This window comes from Drosophila guanche, unplaced genomic scaffold, assembly GCF_900245975.1.
Source record: "Drosophila guanche unplaced genomic scaffold, DGUA_6, whole genome shotgun sequence".
Lineage (NCBI taxonomy): Eukaryota > Metazoa > Arthropoda > Insecta > Diptera > Drosophilidae > Drosophila > Drosophila guanche.
Window position 1 is genome coordinate 1,308,419 of NW_022995748.1, and position 24,894 is coordinate 1,333,312.

The window sequence follows — 24,894 nt, forward strand, 5'->3', positions numbered from 1 at the left end:
CCACAGAAATCTCACATACATCAAGAAAAAACATTGAAAATTCTTTTAGTTTAGTTTTTGTTTGTTATTGGAATATGTACTCGTAGTTCTTGGGTTGCTTTTGAAGACGAGAGAGTTAAGAGAGAGCTATTTATATGGCAATATCTATGTTAGTTTTTAATGAGAATTGGAGGTGTGACCATAGTCTTTAATTGTATTAGCTTTTTCTTGGATTTTCTTTGGTATTATTTTGTGTTAGTTTTTCTATTCTTTTCTTTTTGGCAACATGGGAAATATTGGTTAACTGTCTTTTGCTTAAAACTATTTCAATTAGTTTATCTTTTTTGGTTTTCGGTGTACTTCTCAAACATTTCTCAATGCGAAACGGCAAAGGAAAACGCCTGACGATGATTATATTCACTTCCATCTATTGCACAATGATTGCGGTTGATTTGGATTTGGATTTGGCCTGCCCCTTGCTGCTGCTGCTGCTGCTGCTGCTGCTGCTGCTGATGTTATACCAGCAGCGACACCTTCTGACAGTTGAGCGACCCCATCTGTGGTCCTCCCGCTGCTGTCGGGCCGGATGTGACCGCATTGGGACCCTGATTCGCTGGTGATGGACCCGCCTGCTGGCCACCCACTCCCACACCCACACCCACACCGGCTGCCAGTTCGGCAGAGGCTGCTGCTGCCGCCGCTGCTGCTGACATGAAGTCCACCTTGCCGAGATGGACACGCAGATCGGTGTGCTGGGTCTCCTTGTGCCGTCTCAGGTCCACCTTGCGCTGGAAGGACTTGTGGCAGAGCTTGCAGGAGAAGGGCTTGTAGCCGGTGTGCTTGCGGGAGTGCGTTATCAGGTTCGAGCTCTGGCTAAACGCCTTGCCACACACCTGGCACTTGTGCGGTTTCTCACCTGCAATAAGGAAAGGAAAAATAGTTGGAATTAGAGTAAAGTATAGCATATCGGAGTATGTTTATTTCGATAAAGTATCCCAAAAGTCCACAAATGTGTATTGGCAAAATATTCAACCAGTGTGCGCCATTTTAAGTATCTTTTCTGCTTTCATGGCCGCATCCACCACCCACACACCCCCACACACACACATGTAAAAGTTCCGACTCTTCGACTCTTCTTGTGGCATCCCCCAAAAAAGCGAATCGTTGCCAGACAGAAAGCATTTCCAGACCCATCACCCGGCAACAAGAAGGGAACATGTAAGTCATCTCCGCAGACCACAGGACGCTCCATTCAACATCCCCCTACTGCATGCTCCATCCTCAACAGACTCATCTGGGGTAAGGAAATGTGGCAGAAGAGTCCTCGAGTCCTTTTTAAATTTCAACTTCTTTTTTTTGTTGGTTCATCTGTGTGATGTTCTGTGGTTACGGCACTCCGGTCTCCGGCACTTAAACAACCGAATATTTCCCACTGCCTCTGACAACAGTTTTAAAGTAATTTTCTTCGCATTTTTTCTTTTCCTTCCTGTCTCGTAATCCCCCTCCCTTGTTTCAGCTTTATTTTCCATTTATTGCACATTCTCATTCTGTTAAATTTTTCATTAGAGATTTGGGGGAAAAAAAACCACAGTTCGAAATGAATGAATTTTGTTGGGGCGCCAGAAAAGCCATCAACCTTGCGGTCTTTGTAATCAAATCTCAGAAATTAAAGGGAATATTTTAAGTGCTAAGTTACAGGCAGATCATTTGGTTTAATATAACCTTGGACAAAAGGTTTATTGAGAGAAGGGAAGTAATGTCTGTTTGATTTTCTGTTATATTCCGTAAAATATTGCGCTTCTTTTAAGGAATATTCCTATAATTTCGAGGTTTCATCTTTTTGGTTTATGATCTTCACAGATCCACTTGGAAATCAAAGTGTATAGTACTTCTTTCTTACTGAATCTTCATATTCCCTCTGCTGCTTTAGGCAGTATCTATTAACAGACTTTCTCTCTAATAAATCATTTATCATTGAAACAGGTCTTGGTTCTACCCAGAACTAAATCCATTGGCACACCCCTTCTATAGGAAAACTTTGATTATATTTATTTGTGGCACCACAAAACTTTTGCTGGTAGTTGCAATGGTAGCGGAATGTACTACATCGCATACAAATATTTCTTTTTGTTGCTTATCTATGGGAGATAGTGGCATAGGTTGGGTTACGTTTTATATACCATGCATACATACATGGGTATATGTATAACTTATATACAGTGATACAGATTGAGGGTGATGGAAACAAAATAACGACGACAACATGCTAACTTGAGGAGAGAACCTGACTCTGGTTCTGATGCTGGGCTCCCTACAGTGAGTATATAAAATATGTAAACAGAACACACATTTACTCTCCGAGGGATATGTATAGCAAAAGAGCAGAGCAGAGAAGAAAGAGAGAGAGAGAGAGAGAGAGAGAGAGAGAGAGAGAGAGAGATGGACGAGAGAACTGTGTACAACCACCGAAACGGAAGGAACGGCAACGGCAGCGGCTGCGGCTGCTTCGCTTCGTTGTATATAATGGAATTGCAGCGACGTGATTGTGAAACATTCGACCGTAGGGATGTGCTCTGATTCAACTTTTAGCTCCCGCGGCATGAGAATCTCTTCCTCTTCTGCTTAAGAATCTGGCGGAGGGATTGGTGAGTGGATGGGGGTCATGGGGGAGGGAGCAACAGTAAAATTGAGTAGTCAGGCGAAAGTTGGCTCTCAGTTGGCCTCAACGAGAGCATGACTCTGTCTCTGGCACAGACACAAACCCATGCCTGACGCTGATGCTGAAGGGTTCTTGGGGTTCTGCTCCTTGGGGTTCGAGGCTGGCTCTCGGGTGGTGCTGCTGCTTTTGCTGCTCGGGGCACGTTCGTGCACTATCGGCACAAATAACGTCACGTAGTCGCAGAGATTATAGAGCAGCTTTTATTATTTATCACGGCTTTAGCAACGAACACTAACGAGAGACCCCAAACCCTCAGGGGAAGTAGGGAAAATAGCAAAAATCCCGTCGGCCGTCGGCAGTTTCCAAAGCAAAAAACTTTTACGGGGGCCAAATACTAGAGTCTGGAGTAGTTGGAACCATTGGGGCAGCTTATGTATAGAAAGTTTCTTTGCTCGTTTGCTTTTTCAAGGATTTTTATTGCATCACATTGTGGGAGATACTCGAAGAAATACTTTTAAATCTTGGCGTGGCCCCCGTCCGAATGGCTTTCCTCTTAGTCTTCTAATATTTTATGCTTTACTTCTGCTGCACTCCACTTTTCACTTTCCACTCTACTGCTTCTCCCCTGGCATCCTATTTTCTAATTCAACACGTTCCAACATATTTCAGTGGACATCAAATCACGCATACGCCATGTGGACCGTCTGCGAAACAGAGGGAAAACGGATTTGGGGTTTTTGGATTTGATTTGTGAAAAGCATAGAATGGTGGGCAGGGGGATACTTTGAGTGTTGATTGAAATTTAAGAGTTAATTGTGAAGAGGGTGAAAGACAATTTTGGGAGTCTTTGGAAATTTTCTTGTTTTTATTTTCAGATAATATTTATTACTTAATGTAGCTTTATAGTTACAGATTGATAGCTGTAATCAATCTAGATTGTATTCAAAGCATTTTTGCGTTCATGCCATGTGAAATATGTAGGCCATAGATAATTTAGTCGCGTTCCTTACGAAAATAAAGTCTTGAATTTATACCTAAAATGTTCAACCTACTGAACAGTTAGAAAAAATGGAATAGTTCGCTCTGGATTTAAGTGTACGTTTTAACCTTTAAGAACTTTTCATTTAACCTTTCCCACCTTTTTAATTTATCGATTTGTTTCAACCAAAGAAGAGAAAAAACGACACCATTTCACCTTTGCCACAATAAGATTGAATTTTCAAATGGAACAACAAAAGTCATGAATAAGTAAAAAATCCCAAAAAGAAGCAACGTATTGTGTTTCCACTTTCTCCCCGTTTTATGGCGCATAAATTTTGGGGAAACGGAAAAATCTGAGGCAGGGAAATAAAAGCGCAACAGCAACAACACTTACTATAGAACAAGAGCAAGAGGAAAATGGAAGCAAAACACACAAGGAGAAAGATATAAAAACATTTGGCCAAAAAGTAAATATACGAAATTGAAGAAAGCAACTTGAACTGAATGGAAAAAAAATCAAGGAATTGGTTCAGAAAAATCACATCATATGAAAGGAGGAAAAATCTGCTGTCCGGAATGGAAACACGTCTCAAACGGAGAGAGGAGAAGAGAAAGCGAAGAAAGGAAGGAAAATTAAGGATAAGTCGTAAAGAAGAAAAAGGAATTTAGCAGAGCAGGAAATGGAAACGGAACAAACCAAAACAGTTGAATGGGAAATGGGAAATCTTGAAATGTTTAAGCTGAGCATCGCCACATGTGCGGACTGCTGTCAGCGGGAGGACGGTTGGGTTGGGTTGGGTTGGGTTGGGGTCGCGTCTGGGTAGGCACACGTTCTAAATCGAAGACGGCAAAACGATAAAAATGTCTGGAATATTTCTCTCTTTTCTCTGCATTTCTCGCTCTGTATGTACGAGTGTGTGTGTGTATGTGTGTGTGCGCAGATTTCTCTTTCACTGATTTTGCCAGACATCTGCCATGTGGGAGGAGCTCGAGTGGAGGGAACTCTTGCTTATTAGAGGTTATTATCCTTGCCATTTGTAAACTGATTTGAAGGCAACAGGAATTTACGCTTTTTATGCCTAATGATCCAGACTGCGTATATAGAAGGGAAATCTGATGAATTAATAAAGATGCTTATTATGGTAGCTGAGAAAATGAAATCATGTGGAACTGAACAAAAATAAACCTCTTTGCCATGAAGATATACTTTACGACAAATATTTGGCAAATTGTGAGACCTTATTCATTGTGCAATCACTAAGACATAACAGAAGATGGTGTTTGGTAGAAAACCTTTCCAAAAGAGTATAAAATTAGTCATATTTTCAATTATGAGAAATCATAGAAAGTTTTACAAAACATTCAGTTTGTACTTTTGGTATTTTATTTAATTTTAATTTCAAATTTCCTCAGAAAAATAAATCGTGGTATCTTTCGGCAAACTTAAACTTGAAGCGAAAAACACTTTTTTGGGTATGTCAGCAAAAAGCAAAATAAATCGCATTTGAGATTAGAAATTTTCACGTAGACATCAAGAACTTGAAATCGATGCTAATGCCCTGCCCCTGCCCCTACCTCTAGCCTCTACCTCAGCCGCACCCACAGCCGCACCACTGTAACCTTCTACCCGTTCCTCGTTCCCCGTTCCATGTTTCACCGTTTCCCTTTTAGCCGTGTTTCAGTTTCGGTTCGTAATGGCGGAGGCCAGCCTGCGTAAGGGTGTGTACATGAGCCACCTATACAGCAGCACAATTTGTATGCATATGTGTGAGTGTGTTAGTGTGTGTGTCTCGTATTTGTTATTCGTGTGTGTGCGCGCGTATAAAACAGAAAATCAAAATCTCTTGACTAAATTTTTCATTGGTCGGCTGTGATTTCTCTGTCCGTTGTTGCTGCCTCTCACTCTCACTCACTCACTCACTCGCTCACTCACTGAGGCGTTCGTTTGTTGTATCTGTGTGTGCAGACCTTCCAGTCTCTCGCTCGCCCAGAGTGGAGTCTTGTACATAGCAGTCTGTCCACCCGTCCGTCCCGCTTGCTTTCCTAACTTTCATCCTCTTATCAGCACCACGCCTCTCTCCCGCTCACTGATTTTATAGTTCTGTTTCTCTCTGTGTTCGTTCTCTCTCTTTATCTCTCTGGCTCTCTTTTCCTTTCAATCTGAGAGAGAGTAAAAGCTCTTTTGTCTGCTCCATTTTTCTTTTTTTTTCACGTCTCTCCCCCTCACGGTATCTTTTCTATCTGCTGATTCTGGCGATGGTTTTGGCTCTACGATGGGTGGCGATGGCAACTGTAATTGGAACTGGTGAACTGGCGACTGAATGCGGCTTTTGGTGGTGGTTTGCCAAACGCTTTAATGGCTACGCTTCCTGTCCTCGATAGTGCCCCCATTTCTGGTAATTTTCCCCCCATTTACTGGGCTTGTCTTTATGGGCAGATACTTTAAAGTTCTTTCTTAAGTCTCGCACCATACATGGAGAATGTACGCTGAGCCATCAAAAATCTATTAAGTGCAGAAATCTGAATTTCAAAAATGTTTCTAAGGGAACAGGAATAGATTTATTTATGCCAACGATTTTTTGTTCATGTTTTCAAGGCGCAAGAGGAAGGTATTTAATCCCATTCAGTGTATATATGTATTCACGATCAGCACAATCACAAGAAGAGTCCACCGATTGTAGTGTTATTTGCATTTATATTTATAGAGAATATCTCATGGCTTACCTGTGTGTATGTAGGTGTGCTTCTTCATATCACTCTTCTGGTGAAATCGCTTGCCGCAGTAGCTGCAGGGATAAGGCCGCGTGTCGCTGTGGATGAGCAGATGTGTGGACAGTGTGCTGGAACGCTTGAAGCGTTTGCCACACTGTTTGCACTCGAACACCTTTTCCACATTGTGCACCGCCCTGAGGAAACAGCAAAAGAAGGGAGAAGGAGAGAGATTCACGTTAACGAGCGTTTGCTGTAATTAAAGCCAAACTCCATACCAATTCCCCAAGCAAGGTGCAGGCAGCGGGGTTGGGGATTCTGTTTTAACTACTGCCACAAAGGCAAACATTTGGTCAGGCTAAAATCCAGCCATTTCGGCTAAATTAAGTAATGCAAAGTGTCCCAGGACAGCAGGAGTCCATTTCGGACCCAGACAGAGTCCACTCATTAGGTATGCAGATCCCCTGTCCCCTTGCCCTGCCCCCCACCTATCCTACAGCTGGTGGCTTTTTGTGGCCAAATGCCACTCTCACATACCTGTGCTGACTGAGGCTAACCTCATGGCCGAAGGTCTTGTTGCACAGCTCACAGGCATAGGGCTTCTTGCCATGATGGGTCCGGCGGGAGTGCACCTCGAGGCCGTGCGGCGTGGAGAACATTTTCTCGCACTTCATGCACGAGTACAGGTCGCTGAATTGGTGCAGGCCCGGCCACTTGGCCGCCATGTGATGGAAATGCAGATGTGGCGCGTGCGGCAGACCCAAGTGTCCTCCATTTGGGGGCACACCCACACCGACGGCTGCCGCTGCTGCTGCCGCTGCCGCAGCCGCTGCTGTGGAGTTGTTCTGTCCGGCGGACTGCAGCGGCACCATGAGACTCCGCAAACGGAAGAGATTTTCCTGCGAGTCCGGATGGTAGCTGCAAATGGGAAATGGCAAAAACACATTTAATTGAGGCGAGTTAATTAAGAATAGGACTAGCGCCCGACTGACCACTCCCTTCCACTCTCTGTCTGTGTCTGTGTCTTTGACTAACTAATTTAATGGCAGTAATAAGAAGGAAAAAATCTACATAATATGAAAAGTGTGAAGGATTAAAGTAAAGCTTGCGATTACCGTAAATACTGCAGAAACTACTACTAACGAGAAGGAATGTTTCAAACAAATGAAAAATTTAAAAACAAACTATTTTCTGTGCTCTGTAGCTCTCCCTTCCTTACTCCCTCTTGGTACGAGTATTTCTCTTCACTAATAGATCAAAACATAGTCTTCCCATACATGTTATTCCTCACCCAACTTACCCTGCTCCCAGTCCAGACTGTTGCTGTTGTTGTTGCTGCTGCTGCTGTTGGCCTTGGTGGAAGGCAACGGCTGCAAAAAAGGGCAGAGCGGGCGAGAAGAGTGGGCGTTGGAACATGGCTGCCTCATAGTTGGGAGGATAGCCTTGCCGCATGGCCTCCAATGGGTTGAAGGGCATGGCCAGGGCCGAGGCAGAGCTGGCCAGATGGCCGAGTTGGGGACTGCGGGCGCGTCTCTGGTGTGGCTCGTCCCGCCGCAGCAGGGCGGAGACCGAAAAGAGATCCGACTTTTTGGAGATGATGCTGCTGGTGCTGCTGTTGGCCGTGATCAGCAGCTCGGAGGCGGAGGCGGCACTCGGAGAGCTGATGCTGGGACTGCCCGGCGGTGAGTCCACCTCCAGTTCGACAGAGGAGCTGCTCGAGTGGGAGCGTGACCGGGAGTGGGAGCGCGAGCGGGATCTGGGCGAGCGAGAGCGGGAATGCAGCGAGCGATGCGAGTGGTGCGAGTCCGCATCCTCCATGTCAATTTGCGAGGAGCTGTGTGACGGCGTCCTCGATCTAGAGCGGGAACGGGAGCGGGACTGGCGCAACTGTTCGCTGGCACTGAGGAATGTGGGCTTGGATCGCTGCAGTATCTGATGCTGATGCTGGGGAAGATGCTGCTGTTGCTGGAGCTGCTGTTGCTGGGGCTGATGATGATGATGTTGGTTTTTGCTCAGCATCGAAATTGAGTTGTTGTTGTCCTCCAAAGGCGTTGGGGGCTTCAGTCCCGCTGCGGCGGCGGCTGCCATCGCCGTCAGGTGTTCAGTCTTGACCAATCTGCTTATGCTAAAGGCGAGAGAGGCATCTACAGAGAAAGAGAGAGAAAGCGAAAGCAAACGTTTAGTGAAAATCAGAGCGAGGCGCGTGGCACATCAATCATCAATCATGCACACCCATGAAGAAGAAGACAGGGTAGGAAAATCCACCTGTATCTCCTCTCTAACACAAACAAAAACACACATCGTGCTATACAAAGCGTATCGAATTTCAAATGTAATTATTTTCGTATTCAATCGCCTAATCCACCTTACATGACCATTAATTCACCCTAATCAACGTATCCTGCCAAGCCTATTCCCATTCCCATTCCGCCACCCCACTCCTCGTCTTTTCCTTCGTCCCGCATTTGACATCAACGCATCATCATTCGGCATCGTCACCCCGAGATATTGGGCATCGGTAGGACGACCGGACGGACACGGCGCCGGCGCCGGCGCTCAGGGTTGACGATGGCACGCCCTGGACCAGAGCAGCCACCCGACAAAAACGTCGCAAGCGAACGGAGCAAGAGGCAGAAAAAAAGGACATACGAATATGAAAGTGAAAAAGAGTGAACTGTAGCCATAAATCAAATCAAAAGTTGAGATTTTCCGTGTATAAATATGTGTCCAATAATAACTATAATCTATCCACATTTTATTTGTATATCCACATTCATTTCAAAGCCATCTCTTTTGTGTGGTGCACACAACAACTCACAAACAGCCAGCGCTAAAGAAGACGTGGAAGAGTCGAGTCGAGTCTATCGTATCGCCTGTCGAAATGAAATAATAATAATGTGCGTTTAAATAGAACATCTGTTCGGTGCACACTCGGCTAAATGGAGCATGACAAAACAGAAAACACACACACGCAAAAACAGGGCACGAACTGCCTGGCGACATTTCGCTGAGGATGGAATTGACGCAGGCGCAGGCCTTATACTGTGTGTCGCGAAAGGGGTACGGTACCGCTCGGAGAAGCAAGTACAAACCGCGACACGAGGCTGGGGGATGGAGGACAGAGAACGGATGCCTGAGGCCTGAGGCGAGTCGAATGAATGAATGAATGAATCCGCATCGCTACAAAAGAATAACAATTTGACAACATTCTAATTCGCCACGGAGATAAAAGTAACGGAGCAAAGACCCCTTGATGAGGGGGATGAGCCGTAGTCTTGGAGGTATTCCACATACATATAGCGGGAGGTAAATGCAGGGGCGGGACTTTGATTCCAGAAAAAGTAAAAGTCGGTCAGGCGGCAAAACGCAAAGCCAAATAAATATAAACAAAAACCAAATGCCACACGCACAAGAAAGAATATGCGAAATGAGCGCATTTTAGTTGAATGGGAAGGAATCTCTTTGTATCCATCAGATACACAGATACATAAGGGGAGTGCGGGGAGGGAGGGTAGTGCTCTGGCTGCTTCATTCTTTCGTGCCACAGTGTCAAGTGTTTTTATTGCCCTTCTGCTGTTGTGGTTTTGGTTCTTGGTTTTAAGTGCTTTTCAATATGGAAATCTAACATAAGCCACAATTTAAGCAACTGCTGGATACAGCAAAGCAGATCAAGGAAAATATCCTCCGAAATATTATAAGGGGAGAGAGAATAAAGAGAGACACGAACGATTTTTGGAGGTTTTTAAAGCGAAAAGGGGTGCGGATGGGTGCATTTTATACTAAATATAAAGTATGACTTCATTTTACTGAATATTATACACTTCCTTTGAATTGTTTAGCCGACAAACATCTCTTGCAATTTCTCAACTATAAGTTTAATAAATTATTAATAAATTGTCAATATTTGCTATTATTTTTACCAATAAACAAATCTCTTGTGTCACCCTCTTAGAATCTAAATTTTAATCATTGACATTACGGCAAATATCCATTTGCTGTGCCCCACCATTACCAGTCCAACCCTTTTTATTCTAATTATCCACACAATCGTACCGAGAGCATTTTCCCATTAAAACGAATACGAATTGAATATACGAATCGCCAAAACCCGTACCCGTAACCGTAACCGTAAACGTGCCCACACGAACAGAACCTGCAAATGTGTGTGGGGGAGGAAAGATGATGGCATAAGGGGGGTTCGGTTCGGAAGCTTAGGTCGACAAATAAAATTGGAAACGTTTAACGTTTGGAAAATTGTCGACTGGCAACTGGCGACGAAAAACTAGCAGGACGAAAGCCAACCCCAAGACAAGAGGACAAGAGTGGCTCTTGGGTGGCCCCTGGGTGGCTCACGTAGAGCCGAGCCGACTTGTTTAAATGATAATAATGAGCATAAGCATGTGCCCGATGCCGCTCCAGGGATGAACGCTGGAAGCTGACAAAGTGGCAGTGAAAGTGGCACAGTGCTGGGTACTCATCCTGCCGCAGCAGCTCCTGCTTCAACGACCCCTCAACGGCCGGGCAGTAAAGTCATAAATTTGTGCACATTAGACATAGCCGTCGTCCTCCCCTCCTCCTCACCCAAAGCAAAAGCAAATCCTCTTCTTTCCCTCCTCTGGCGTCTGTGGGTGCGTCCGATGTTCATCTGTTTTTATTCGCCCGGGAGCAATATTCACGCACTCCACGCACTTGTTCACAAACAACAACGGCACACAACAAAAAAAGAAGAAGGTAAAATAATTATTCGACACTGCATGGTAATTGAAATCATTGTTATCCTGACCCCTCTTCTTCACCCCTCTTGCCTGTCTGTTTTGTATCTGTGGAAGAGGATGGCTGCTGTGGCCCATTGTCAGGCCTGGATTATTATTGTTTTGGGGCGATTTGCAGCCATTACTGTTTGGTTTGGGGTTAACGATTTCTGAAAGGGCTTGGGGTTCGGGCTGCCACATAGGTGTTAATTATTGTAATATGTTTTACAACTTTATGGGAGTTTTTATTGGAAATTTATCAAAGGTTTTTGTGGGAGGTTTATATATGAATTCTTTGTGTGGCTTTTGTTCTACTAGAATTTGGATTTCCTAATAGCTTGGATTTTAATAATTGAGTTGTCTATGGTGATGCACTTCATTCTAAATAGACTTAAAAATTCATAAGTCATTGTCTGGATGACATTGCAAGTACTGACATAATCTAGAAATGATTCTAAACAGTTAAGATGTTTCATAGAAATCGTGGCCAAAAGTACCCAAAATCTGCAGCTTCTAATGCTCTTTAAAAATAATAAATCAATCAATTTTTTGGTCGGACATGCCATTGGAAACGTAGCTCATTTGGGTTTCTTTTTTAAGATTTTACAACTTTCGAGTGCGAAATCAGTTGATTTAGGCGCCACACGAGCGGGTACAAAGTTTGTATAATATTTTGCAGGTAATTGAGTTTGCCAGAAGAAATTATCGGATCAGAAAGTAGGGTATCGGTAACGGGAGCGGGAGCGGGAGCGCTGGTAACCGGCTGGAAGGCAACAGTAGTCGGAGACCGGCCTGCCTGGGGCCATAATAATATAAAAACAAATTCAGCTTTCGGCAAATATGAAAGTGGCAATGCGACAAATAAAAATATGAAAGAAAACAGTGCAATATAAATAATAATATAGAGCCAGAGCAGCAGGGCAGCGGAGGGCAGGGCCCACGGACGACGCGATATGACCAGAGAGGGTACCATAAACTGTGAACGGTTGGATAGATTAGGCCATGATTTGGTCTGTACAGGTCTCTGGTCTGCCGTTTCGTTGCCAGTGCCAGAATGTGGAATGAGTGTGTGAGCTCATGATTTACGGATACGTTGAGATTTCGTTCGATTTCGATTTTGGATTTCAGTTTGGATTTCGATTTAGGATTTAATTTCAATCGATTTCCATTCCCTATTCATATGTACGAATACCTATGTCATTGCCCATTCCCCCTATCGTTGATGTCGATAAGAGCACATAGCTCTTTAGCCTGGCATAAGCTCAACTCGTTGAGTGGCATTAGATGGGGATTGAGTATCCAAACACCACTCACCACCAGCTCACAGTTGGCAGTTCCCAGCGAAAACCCCAGGAAGGATTGAGCGATTGAGAAATTGAGCCATTGAATGGTGGAACAATTGTCAATCGTTTTATCAGTCTATCAGTCGGCCTGCGGTGGCTCTCCTTTGATGAAACCTTACACATATCGCAATTGCAATTACATTATTTATTTTTACACTGCAAATCAATCGAATGGGCTATAGTCTAGACCCCGCAGCGCCCTACCTCCCTCCTCTGTACCCAATCACTTAACTCTTCCCACATGCCAGCCTTCCCCTTTCCCACCGCTTGCTTATCGCTGGGGCCATAAATCAGAAGGCTATCTAAACTTTTAACTACAATTTTTACCTTTTTTCCGCTCATGAAATTTAATTGGTGGTCTTGTCAGTTTTTGTTGTTGTTAGTTTCGATTTCCGAATTTATTTATTTATTTCCTGCGCTCAAACTTTGCTCGGGTAAAGAATTTCGTGCGAATTTTGTGATTTTGTGCAGAATAATATACAGTACGTTTCGGCAGGGTATGGCATAAATAATAAAATATATAGACATAATATTATAATGCAATAAAATGGCTTGAATTAATTATAGATTATTTAAATTGATGGAACATGTCAAGTAATAAATTCGTTATCTAATAATTGGCATTATAGCTATGGCTACCAACCTTAGCTTTTTGCATGCCAGTAATGGAAAAATCTGATTTATAAATAACTTTTACCTCAACGCGAATTAATCAATTCTTTTGATTCGGATGTTGGTTTTGGTTTGGGGATCAAACTCGATTTCATTGTGTCATACGAATACTTACTGCTGATATCGCATGTGCAGTTTCCTCTGCGTTTTGTGGTTGGGGTTTTATGATTACTATAAGCCCGATATCTACTGGTAGCTTTTATGACAGTACGAAATATTTGATATCGAAAATCGTAGTTTCCGTGAGAGAAAGAGAGAGAGGGGAGTCGATAGAATCTGGGCAGAGCAAATCCTACTTTCAATATTCAAACAGCGAACGTGACCAAATGCAAGGGTTCGCCTCGCTTCTTTCACACTGGAAATCGATTTTTCTTTGTCAAACATTGCAAGCGATGATAAACCGAACACCGAATAGAACCTCGGAATGGAAACAAGGTCATAAATATTAAAAGAAAAACAAAAATTGTAGCTGGACTCGACTTGTGGCGGTTATACTCGTATTTTCTTAATGTTGCATGAAACTATGCGGAAGGTTTGTCTTGTGGTTTGTGCCTTTGGCTTTGTGTACTTATCGGTCGCTTCGCTTACTTTATGATACTTTTACTCTTTCGATTTTACAACTGGCCTCAGGAGAGGATATTGACATGTTTAGATGTCGTTATGTATTTACCTCAGGATCGTAAATCATAACGCGTGTGCGGTGACTATCTACACAAGCCTCCCACCACTCTGCCACCCTATCTATCTATGTGTGTGTGTGTAGGTTTGTATCTGGCAGATACAAGAGTTTGAAGACCATAGAGACCATGAGTGGCTTTCCTTTTATTTGGCGTACTGTCTGGCTGGCTGGTTGGTAGGTTGTTGGGTTTTTGGATATCTTTATTATAGATTTACAATGCCCAATTTTCGTCTACTTGTGAGAAGTTCAAAAAATATATGACAGGCGATGAGTTGCCAATGATTACGACGTGTGTCGTAAATATTTCATAAATATTGCTCTGATTTTCGTTGCGACAATTTGTTATTGATCAATAAGGTGATAGGTAGGTAGGTATGATACTACATTGCAATCGCACAGAAATGCATAATGTGATGGGGAGTCGACAACGGAATGCCCTTCCATGGGTTTTAGAAATATGAAGAGAAAAATTAGATACTTTATAAAGGGGAAATTACTATGCAAAAGTACCCTTAAAAGTGTTCTCTATTTTAGCAAAGATTTATAAAACATTATAACACTAGATGCCGCACTTTTATATCTGCCACAACCTTTATTATTGAATTCTAATTTAAAACAATCTTTCAGCGATTTAACTGTCCAACCAAAGTTCCCCTATAATGATTTCTGATTAGCAAACCTCTTGAAAAAACTGTTGTATGCATACTTGTACGTGGCACTGTGTGTGTGTGTGTGTGTGTAGGATTGGCAAGCGTTGTTTTGGCTTATTTATTCGATAGAATATTTCGATTGCCCTTTTAATTGATTCGAATCGCTGTTCAATTGTTTGGTGTGATTGAAAATGGCTTAACAAATTTATTATTGAATTTATATCGATGAATTCGGTGCACCATATATAAGGTTTATAACACATCTATGGGCCGATAGTCGGAGTCACAGTAAATCATGAATATTATTTATGGGCGCGAATGTACTTCTGATTTCCAAGGCAGCCCCGTTCTGATTTTTCTGGTCTGATATCATTCGGAAAGTATGCCAGTACTTTGTATCTATGAATCAATGCTATGCTGTGGTCTCCATTCAACTAATTTGTGTTCTTCCAGCCATTTAACCTATGACCTGCGCAGACTATTAGTTGTCATTTAGTCTGGGGTCTCAGAAATATTCATAATTTAACTTAATTCGTGAGTCACACACGTCGTCGCAACTCGCGACGGTGTCAAAGTGTGTCCGAAGCATTAGAGAAGAGTCTTTATTAATTGAGTCACTCACTAGAAGGCGTACTAGAACGAGCATGACAAACACTCAAGATGATCCCACAGACACACATGGATGGGTGTGGGGCGTATTCGATTGACCTCCCCGGGGGCAAGGTTGTGTAATTATGTGGGAGATAACATTATTAGTTTCATACTCTGGGAACAATCTTATTTGCACAATTAAAGTCCCACACTCATAAATTGTACGTAGCACACATTCAAGAGGCCCTCATATGATGCAGAATTCTTTAAAAGTAATCAAGTTACTGGGATTTCCAGTTAAAGCCATAGAGATTTCCACCGGCAGGACTGGGGGCCAATCAGTCACCATTGGATCCCATGGAGAAGGTAACCAATATTTTCCACAACAAAAAATCAAAAAGAAAGAAGGAAAAAATATTTCAACAAACAAAGCGAAATTCATTTTCGCTAGAGAATGAAACCAACACACAGGCAAAAGAAAAAAAGAGACCGAGGAAGAGGAAAAGTGTCAGAGGAAAGCATGTCGCGGCAAACGGAATTGAAAATTCAGTGCAAATGTATAGGTGTGTATGTGTGTATGTGTGTGTGTGTGTGAGAGAGATTGTGCTTTCCCGCATATCCATGTCTGGCCCAAAACAACGTGGAGAGAGGCAGAGCTAAAAACATATCCGTGGGATACATGTAATGCCGGTAAATGAAATCCGCTTGTGTCTGCCACGGGTGCCACACTCCGTTGGATCTGTACATGTGTGAGTGTGTGAGAGAATGAAAGAGAAAGAGAAAGAGAGAGAGAGCACACACACACTCTGACATACACTCATTCATTCATTCATTCACTCATTCAATGCTCATATTTGAAATTCAACTGCGATGGCGATGACAACGGCGTCTGCCTCTCACACACAGATACGGACACGCACACACCCATACCCCACACCCACCCAACTGGACCGTGTTTTGTCCGTTTATTTTCTGGCCAGCCAGCCCCGTATCTGGTATCTGTGTATCTGTGGTTCAGCTATGGATTTTTCAATCCCCGATATCCATTTGTACGCCCCAATGTCCGCCCAGAAGATTTGCACATTAAGCGCCCCAACACAGACACACAGCCACACACACGCTGATATACTCTCACCCATATAAACGGAATAATGAATATTTGCCATCCTCCTCTCCATCCCCCTCCAGCAGCTTTCCCTGCTCTTGTTTTTCACGTTTTTCCCACCAACTGGACTTGGGGTTTTTTCCAATTAAACGAACACCGTGGAAGCTCTCGCTGGATGACTGCTGGCTGGATGACCATTGAAATGGACACTGCCACTGCCACACACACACACAGTGGACACACACGGACGCAATGCAATATTTTAAAATCACACATTATTCAAATACATTTTTAACATTTTCTGGCCTTGCATGTTCGGGGGATTTTGTCGCAGCTCTTTTTGGAGTCATGTTTCATGGTTTGCTTTTTCTGTTTTTGTTGTAATTAACTTGGGGAATATGGGTCTGGTCTGGTCTGGATGGAACCTTGTTGTGGGCTGAACAAATGAATATTGGAAATTTTGTATGCCGATTATATTGTGGGAATACTTATACGCTGGATCTTTCAGCTATAATTGTGTGTTCCTTGATTTTAAAACTATTTGCAACTTTATCATTTAGATGACTATTTATTTAAATCATTTGATGATAATAATCGTGGAAAAGGATTTATTAATGAATTCCTTATCAAATTTAAAGAAACAAGTTAAATATCAACAAAATCGATTTGAAGATGAGTTTAACTTAACTGAATTCCCAAGAAACTTATCAAAAAGCTTACAAAAATTGATTTGATTATTTCATGGAAGATAATCTTTACATTTGTATAATGTACATACATAAAATAGGTATAAAGATTGGTTTATAAAAACTGGTAATGGATATATCAAAATAAATAATAATAATAGGAAAACTTGAATAATTATATAACTCTGGTCAATCCAAAAGATATTTTATAAGGTTTTACTCCGTTGGATCTGTTACACTTATTGTTAATCACCTTTTTTTATAAAGATTTAGACCATTACTGGACCTATCAATCAACTCATTGATTTGTTTCCACCTTTGATTCAGATCTAAAGTTATACATAATATTCCTATAATGAACTTCTTTGATCCATTTGTATTCAATATTATCACACGCAGACACACACACACACACTTTTAACTCTTTGTTAAATTAAAAAATGAAATCCCTTTCCCTTTGTACTTACCGTCGGGAGTACGCTTCTTGGGTAGCACCGCCTTGAAGGCAGACATGGGCGCGTAGTCTCGAGGCGATGTTGATGCCGGCGGCATCTGGGGCTGTTGCTGTGGGTGCGAGTGCGAGTGGGTGGGCTGCTGCTGCTGGTGCTGGTGGTGCCCCAGAGCGGCGTCCACCGAGATTTGGGCCTGCTGCATCCGCTGGTGGAGCAGCTGGGTGGGCGAGGGTATCGTGGCCATTGCGGTCAACGCACTTAGATCGCGGACCTGCAGCGATGCGATGGACGATGTAGAGGAGGAAGATGTTGACGAAGACGATTGCTGCTGCTGCTGCTGTTGCTGTTGCTGCTGCGGACTAGCCAGGAAGGGATTGCCGGGAAAGTCGGCGGCAATGGCAGGCTTAAAGTTACCCAAACTGTAGTCGAGAGGCAGGTGGTGCTGATGGGCAGGAGGTGCCGCTGAGGCAGCTGGATGCAGTAGATGCTGGCCTGGATTCGCTTGCAGCTTGGCCACGTCCATCTTGGGCACTGATTCAGTTTTTTTTAAATATATATTTTTGGAACTAATCTTAGATCCTAACTTTGGTTCTTCTTTGGCTTGTGCACTGCAACTGATTGGAGTTTACGCGACGGCATGGGACCACGGATTGGGTGCGAATACGGGATACGGATACGGAAGCGGTCTGTTCTGTTCACGCGCACGATTGAGGAGGAAGTGTCACAGATTTTTGTTCAGCTTCAGCTGCTGCTGCTGGCCATTGGAGGAACTACTGTTGGGTTCGGCGTCATCGAGCGGACTAAACTGTAAAACCTAATCACGGCCACAATTCCGAGTCCGAGTCGAAGTCAGAGTGGAATCCAGAGTGGAAAACGCTCTCAATGCTGCTGCTGTTGTTGCTTCTGCTTCTGCTGACGCCGGCGCCTGGACTGAGAGTGAATCTGTGTTTCGACGTCGGATTTGTGCACTTGACTTTCTGTCCGGAACGTTTATCGGAACACCACACGACCGACGCTCGCTCGCTGAATTCTCGATTGCGATTTCGCCAAGATTGGAAGAAATCTGGATTTGGTCAGCAGCGTCGTGTACCGTTGCCTTGCGTTGCGTCGCGTCGCAGTGCTGTTAACGATGAGAGAGAGCGGGCGCGATTAACGGTGGTTCGGTGGTTTCGGTTTGGTTTCCGCCCGAGTGTAACGTTTATTCTGTCCGCTGCCTTGAATGGAAAAGAGAAACCCAAGAGAGAACCAGAGAGAGCGAGATGGGTGCGAGTGAAACGGAACACACGTTGCGACAGTGGGAAACGAAATGGAATTGAAAAACACAACCACCATATTGCTGGCGGTTTTTATGCTCTCACTCTCCCTCTGTCCTGCTCTTGCTTTAGCACTCGGGTGTTGTCTCGCTCTATCACCCCCTTATTTGAGTTGGAAACTGAGGCCACGCCCACTTTTCTTTTCAGACTTTCGAGCTTAATCTGGATTTGGTATGCCTGTTGCTGTTGTTGCTGCTGCTGCTGTTGTTGGTATTTTTAGTGCGCATACCGCTTTGATTCGTTCAAAAATCAATGCGCCGCCAGAACGAACAACGAACAATGGTTTCGCTCTGGATCGTACAAGGGTTCGGGTTGGGGGGCATGTGCGTGTTTGTTGGCCTTTGGTTTTACCTTCATTCAACAATGGGTGGGCGGGGGACAGTGGGCGGCTCGATCTTTCGTGGCCATCCATCGATTTGTGGTAATCGCTGTTGTCTTCCAGCAGTTGAAGTGCTCCACGCCATTTCATTTTGAAGTGCTTCCACGGTTCCACTCAAGTGTTGTGCCACCACCACACCGCAAAAACTTTCACACTGTACATAGCCTCATGGCAAAGCATTTCTATCCCCCAATTACCTTTTCGCTTTGTGTGTGACTTTGAGTTGGCATTCGCGATTGGTTTCTGGCCATAACATCAAATGGTTTCCTTTTCCTTCCCCCATAAAACGAGGTGGATTCAATGGGTTTCCTTCCTCGATAAAAACGGTCGGCTAAGTGATTTTAGTTGGGAGAACATCAACGGGAATGGTGATGGGAGGTGGATAATAATAGTACTAGGGAGAGTCATTTCAAAGACTCTATTTACACATCTTTTCAATACGGTTTTTTCTGATTAAAAGTTCTTACAGATAGGAAGAAGTGGCGTTTAAAATGGAGGATCTATGAAAAGTTTTAACATAAATATAACTTAACTTAATTAAGTTATTTCCAAACATTAAAAGTTGCACTTGGTATGAGCAAACTTTCAGTTGAATCTCTTCGTTTTACGAATATTAATAGTTGCATCAATAATTTTGATATCCCAGATATGTTGGGGGGAAATGGCAGCACATGGGATTCCTTCAGATTGACCTAAAAAGCCGCACCCTCAATTTATATTTCCCTGAATGCTAGCTCTTCACATTGATGATGAGAATTACCGCACAACAAGTCACAGATTTCTCATGGATCTTTACAGATCCGTTTATAATGCAACCCCAATCGTTTTTTTCTTAGTTTTTAAGCTTCATTGGGGGACTGTTTTTCTTTTGAACAAAGCTTTTTGTCTCCCATAAATCAGACATTTTTGACGGGCATCTAATTTTTAAAAACTCATGCATTTAATTGCGACATTAAAAGCACAACTCCGAGTACAAATATCCAGTGGCAGTGGCCGTGGCAACTCCAGATCTCTCCCCCAAATAAAGAGAGACGGCGTCTGGTGCATCGACGCACATGTCGTCTCGATGTTGTCGTCGTTCCCCATCTCGGAATTATGACAAATATTTACAAACACACAGAGCTAATGTTCCCATTTCAACAGGCACATAAATAAGTGTTACGAGTGCGTCCCTTCCCCCATGTTTTCGTCACAGATTTGAATATTTCCCGGCGGCTCCCGTTCCAGATCCCAGCTTCGGGGCGTATTTGTGTCACTTAGTTTTGGCCAACACATGGCAACGATTTAAAGAATTACACACTAAATTTAGTCCAGCGAGGTTTGGAGTGCTGGAGTGTGAACAAAATGAGCTCTGCTCTGGTTCCGATTCCCCTACCGAATTGGTTCCATTCTCCCCACTGTCACTCCGCCAAAGATCCAATTAGAGAACTACAAATCTGGCTGACATGCACAATCTTTACAGAGTGACGTGCATCCATTAAGATCTGAAAGAACGTGCATCTAGGGAAGAGATTAAGATGTTTGTGGGGGGAAATTGGTCTTAGGCTACGTGCCAATTTTTTGGGATAAACTATGTCTAGTAAATTGCTATAATTATACCAGTAAGGGAGTGATCTAATGAAGATCTCTGATAATTCTCCAAAGTTTCATTCATCGAAATTAAAAATGTTCCCTAAAAGTGTACAATATCTTCTGACATTTAATAGTTCTCTGATAAAATCATAACCCATAACGGAGCTTACAATGTGTGTTAAAGTCAGACATCATATATACGTTTGGTCGGTAGTCTGATAACTGTTTAGCTCAGGTTTTTATTTGAGAATGCTATCGCCTCCTGCCCATAGAAATGTAGGCAGAATGCGATGCGATTGAATCCCAATACGAAACGATACGGAAAGCGATTGGATTTCCTATGTATATTGCCTGGTTTTAATCATGAACTGAACTTTTTACAATGGATAATAAAATATATTTTTGACATGAATTTTCAATCAGAATTTTAATAGCCCTTAATAATAACATGGCTATCAGTTATCAACACACACACTCAACAATCAACAATCGGTTATCTAAGCAATTTTCGTTTCGTTTGTTCGCTTTTGGGACGAACATTGGGAGTGCATTCCGCCTCCGTCTGTGGCCTATGTAACCATCATAGCCGATACCCGTGCCGAAGAGCCTATGGAGACGGGGAGCCGATACCAGCCAGCGATCCATCCATCTACTCGTATTATATGTCCATACCTCTGTGTGGTGGCAATATTCATTCCACCACCGAAGCTATAAATAATTTATTTATAGCTCTTACTCTTGCTCGGTGTTCGGTGTGTTTGTTATTGTTGATTTAGTGCCACTTTATAGATCGATAGTTGCTGCGCTCGTGTGGGTCGCTCTGGGTTCTAGATGCACCCAACAGGATGAAGTAGCCTCTGGATCTACTTTGACTGAATTTGAACCGTGGAAAGAGTGTACACTTGGGTTTGGGGACGAGCCTCCTATCCTCTGGATGGGGGTCGGGTCGGTTCTTATCTAATCATCAGAGCCTCGGTCCGCGATGGTGGGTCACAGATCGATTATGCTGTGCCATCGATAGGCCCATATATTTAACCTAGAGGCGGCAGATTGAAATAAAACTCTGGTTTTATAGCACCCACAGCACTACCAACTCCCCCCACAGTCCGTGTAAACCATTGGACTAGTAGAACTGCTGCCTTGCACCACAGTTCGAAAGAGAAAACGTAAATGGGAAATTCTCGTGTGCACATATAAATATTTATGACACGATTTATACAAACAGCAATTTGTATTGTAATTATTGACACTGTACGGGTTCCTGCATGCCCAAATACATGGTATCTGCGATCTGCAGGCGATCCTTATAGCTCCTCTGGGAAATTAAGCTCTTCCTAAGCTTTACAACGGAATGTTTTCAGCTAAAGACAATGATTAAAAAATGTATAATTGGCAAGACCAAGAATGGAACACTTGTTAATATTTTCAAGCATCTATTATTTCATTTAAGATTTCTACACATCAAACTTTAGCTTTCAATTGATCGAATGAAACTACTCACTTGGTAGGTGATCGATACTTATTTGTATAATTTACAACACGACCGACCGATCGACCACACAATGTAAACAGAGCATGTAGCAGGGAGCAGGGCAAAGAAATGTACTTACTCCGTAGAGTACGTAGAAAAAGGGAATGGGAAGTATGTGGATGGCGACACAAAGTCTGCCGGGTTAGTGCTCGCATTTATTGATAAGTTGTAATTATGTTTACGACTTCTTTGCGTTCTGTTTGCCGGGACTACCTTTGCCCATACGCAGGGAGAGAGAGATAAACTTTCAGATATGAATATTTCCCGCTCGTAACTGTAACTGTAACTGCAGTATTATTTATTTATTTAATAGTCACACATTTGTGGTGGCAGGAACTACTCTATGTTTGGGTTTGGAGATCATTGGAAGTGCTTAGGGGTTGATTCACCATTAAATTAACTTTAAATTCAATGAATTAAAGTATCAGTAGCGGAAATATATGTATTTACCTTCGATCGGAAACTTACTCAACATTTTCCTAGTCTGGGTATTATTTATCCACCTTTAATCTGCAATGCACACATCGATTTTGCAGGCATTTCAATTAAACCCATTGACCCGATTTCCGTTTATTTATAACAATTCCCATATTTTCCTAACCCTTCTCAAAACAGCTAGACAAACAGAGACAACAGAAAACCTAAAAATAAATAGAAAATGAAAAAGAAAAATTAAAGAGAGGCAGAGCCAGAGCCAAAGAGAAAGAACAACAAACGAGTGTCCAAAAGCTAATTACCAAACAAACGAAACTCGATTGAATCGATTGATTTTCGATTCGTGGCCAGATAAGCAACCATTGCCTTGCCCCGATAAAGATTTATTATCACTGAAAACAAAGGCGCAATCGCAGTCACCACTCCCACTCCCTCCCCGCCCCAGCAGCAGCACCCCTCCTTCTCCTACTCCTCGCACAACCCCACCATGCGCAGTGGCGAGTGAGCGGTGATTGGATTGCCCCATTGTCGTGTGGGAGGAGCCGGCCCCACAGTGGAACCCCCAATTGGTGGCCCCCGACTAGCGTCTGTGGGTGGGAACGAGATGTGCGAGGGGCCACACGTTGGTTTCTGTGTGCGGGAGGAGCACAGCCATACGCCAAAAAATAATATATATAAAAAAAACATAAAAATATTAAACCGAAAGATAACAAATACTACAAATGGCAGAGCCATGTTTGGGGCGGAGCCATCGGTTTGGGTGCCTTCTGCTCCACCGAAATCAAGGTAAAACAAATACAAATCGAACAAATATATTTGCGCACTTTCTGCTTTATTTAGTTAGCAGAAACACCAACAAAAATACATAGCATAGGGGCACTCTATGTGTTCGATACATATGCATCTCTCTCTTTGTACCTGAACTGTGTCTCTCCGTGTCGCTTTTAAATAATTAAATAGTGATTTCAATGTAAACAGTGAATGGGTTTGCCATGCTCCGTGTTTCCTGCTCCCAAAAGCAATCAAAGGAGAGTTAAATGCACAAAATGCTCACAGTCCGCATTGAATAGCAATTTTTGTTTCATATTTATGATTTACGGACAAGCCGTTAAAGTTGATGGAATTCCATTAAATTCAAAATTGCATACATTGAACATTCATTTGGGGGGAAATTTAATAGCAATCAACACTTCAATATTCTCTTTAAAAATATAGAAGTCTCACAACAAGTTCTGCTTGTTGTTATAATTAGAACGATTAACTGGTTCTATATTAATTTAGAGAAGTTAATTACATATTTAGGTCTCATGTAGTGGGAGGGATTGTTCATGAATCGTCCTTTAATATCTTCTTCAAAAATATTGCAAAATATATAAGCAAAATTGAAATTCTGCCTACCTTTTCATAAGAAACAGCTACGAATAAATACAAATTTAATGGGTAAATAAAAAACTAACAAAAATAAATATATGATTTCTTTTGATGGAAGTTAAGAAACGTTCAAACTACCTTTAAGATTGTTTAACATGTTTGATTTGCTTATTTTGAATATTCCATTAGACGAAATGTGCTGCCATCTCCTCTCCACTGAATTTAAGACAGTTCACCGATCGTTCACCGATCACTCAAATTAGTTAAGAAAAATGCCTAAAAAGTTGTTTTCTTGGAGTATAAAGTTTACAAATAGAGATGTCCGTTGCATAGCTGATCTCAAAATGTTAATTTGATAAAGATCTCTGACACAATAATTATAACAAAACACCCATATGATTATTTGAGTCTGAAGTCTAAAGTTGAAGGGCTCCTCCAATGAGGCAGTCGGAATCCAGATAATTAACATTTGTCCATTGTCAAAAGTGTTAAGGCGGTTACTTGAAAAGGCAACTCCAGGCAGCTCCAGTCTGCGGCTCCATCTGTGCTGATCTCACGCCTCCGCAGGGTACTACTCGTATATAGAAAGAGTACTCGTAAAGTATCTTAGGCTCACACAGTGAACGGGATAGCTCGTTGTGCAATTAAGTGAAACCACAGAGACAACAAAACAGAATGTCTGATGGGATGAGATGGGAGACGGAGAGACACCCGCACAAAAGCCAAACTGTTGATGATGTCATACATATGTGCATAGGCCAGACATCTGAGTATATGTATGTGTGTACTATTTGCAACCACTGTTAGATGATCAACAGCAGCAGCACCCAAAGTGGGACTCCAAATCCATGTGCTCATTAATTTATCCAGCCAGCCAGCCAGCCAGCCAACCAGAAACCAACCAGCACAGAACAGCAGAACATCAGCACAGAGATGGAAGAAGCTCCCCATTGGGGGGCATGCCATGGATATCTCCTTCATCTCACTGTGTAATGTATCGCATACTCGTACTCACACTCGTATCTCATGGATAATT

General features: G+C 42.8%; 1 protein-coding gene across 1 annotated transcript; it reads right to left on the minus strand.

Moving 5' to 3' along the window:
- Positions 1-238: 238 nt before the first annotated feature.
- Positions 239-18,387, minus strand: LOC117584466 (zinc finger protein sens). The gene is made up of 5 exons (XM_034273387.1): positions 17,273-18,387; positions 7,629-8,472; positions 6,866-7,246; positions 6,344-6,525; positions 239-895 (listed from the first exon to the last, which is right to left on the minus strand). Exons 1-5 carry the CDS (start codon positions 17,778-17,780, stop codon positions 495-497), a joined length of 2,316 nt encoding a protein of 771 aa, XP_034129278.1. The 5' UTR covers positions 17,781-18,387; the 3' UTR covers positions 239-494.
- Positions 18,388-24,894: the final 6,507 nt, after the last annotated feature.

What these genes read in the sequence shown, in the direction of transcription:
- LOC117584466 (XM_034273387.1), bottom strand. Translation starts at nt 17,780, where the DNA reads ATGGACGTGGCCAAGCTGCAAGCGAATCCAGGCCAGCATCTACTGCAT. An exon ending in CAGTCTGGACTGGGAGCAGG is followed by an intron (nt 7,247 to 7,628) that starts GTAAGTTGGGTG and finishes TCCCATTTGCAG; the next exon opens with CTACCATCCGGACTCGCAGG. An exon ending in GTTAGCCTCAGTCAGCACAG is followed by an intron (nt 6,526 to 6,865) that starts GTATGTGAGAGT and finishes CTGTTTCCTCAG; the next exon opens with GGCGGTGCACAATGTGGAAA.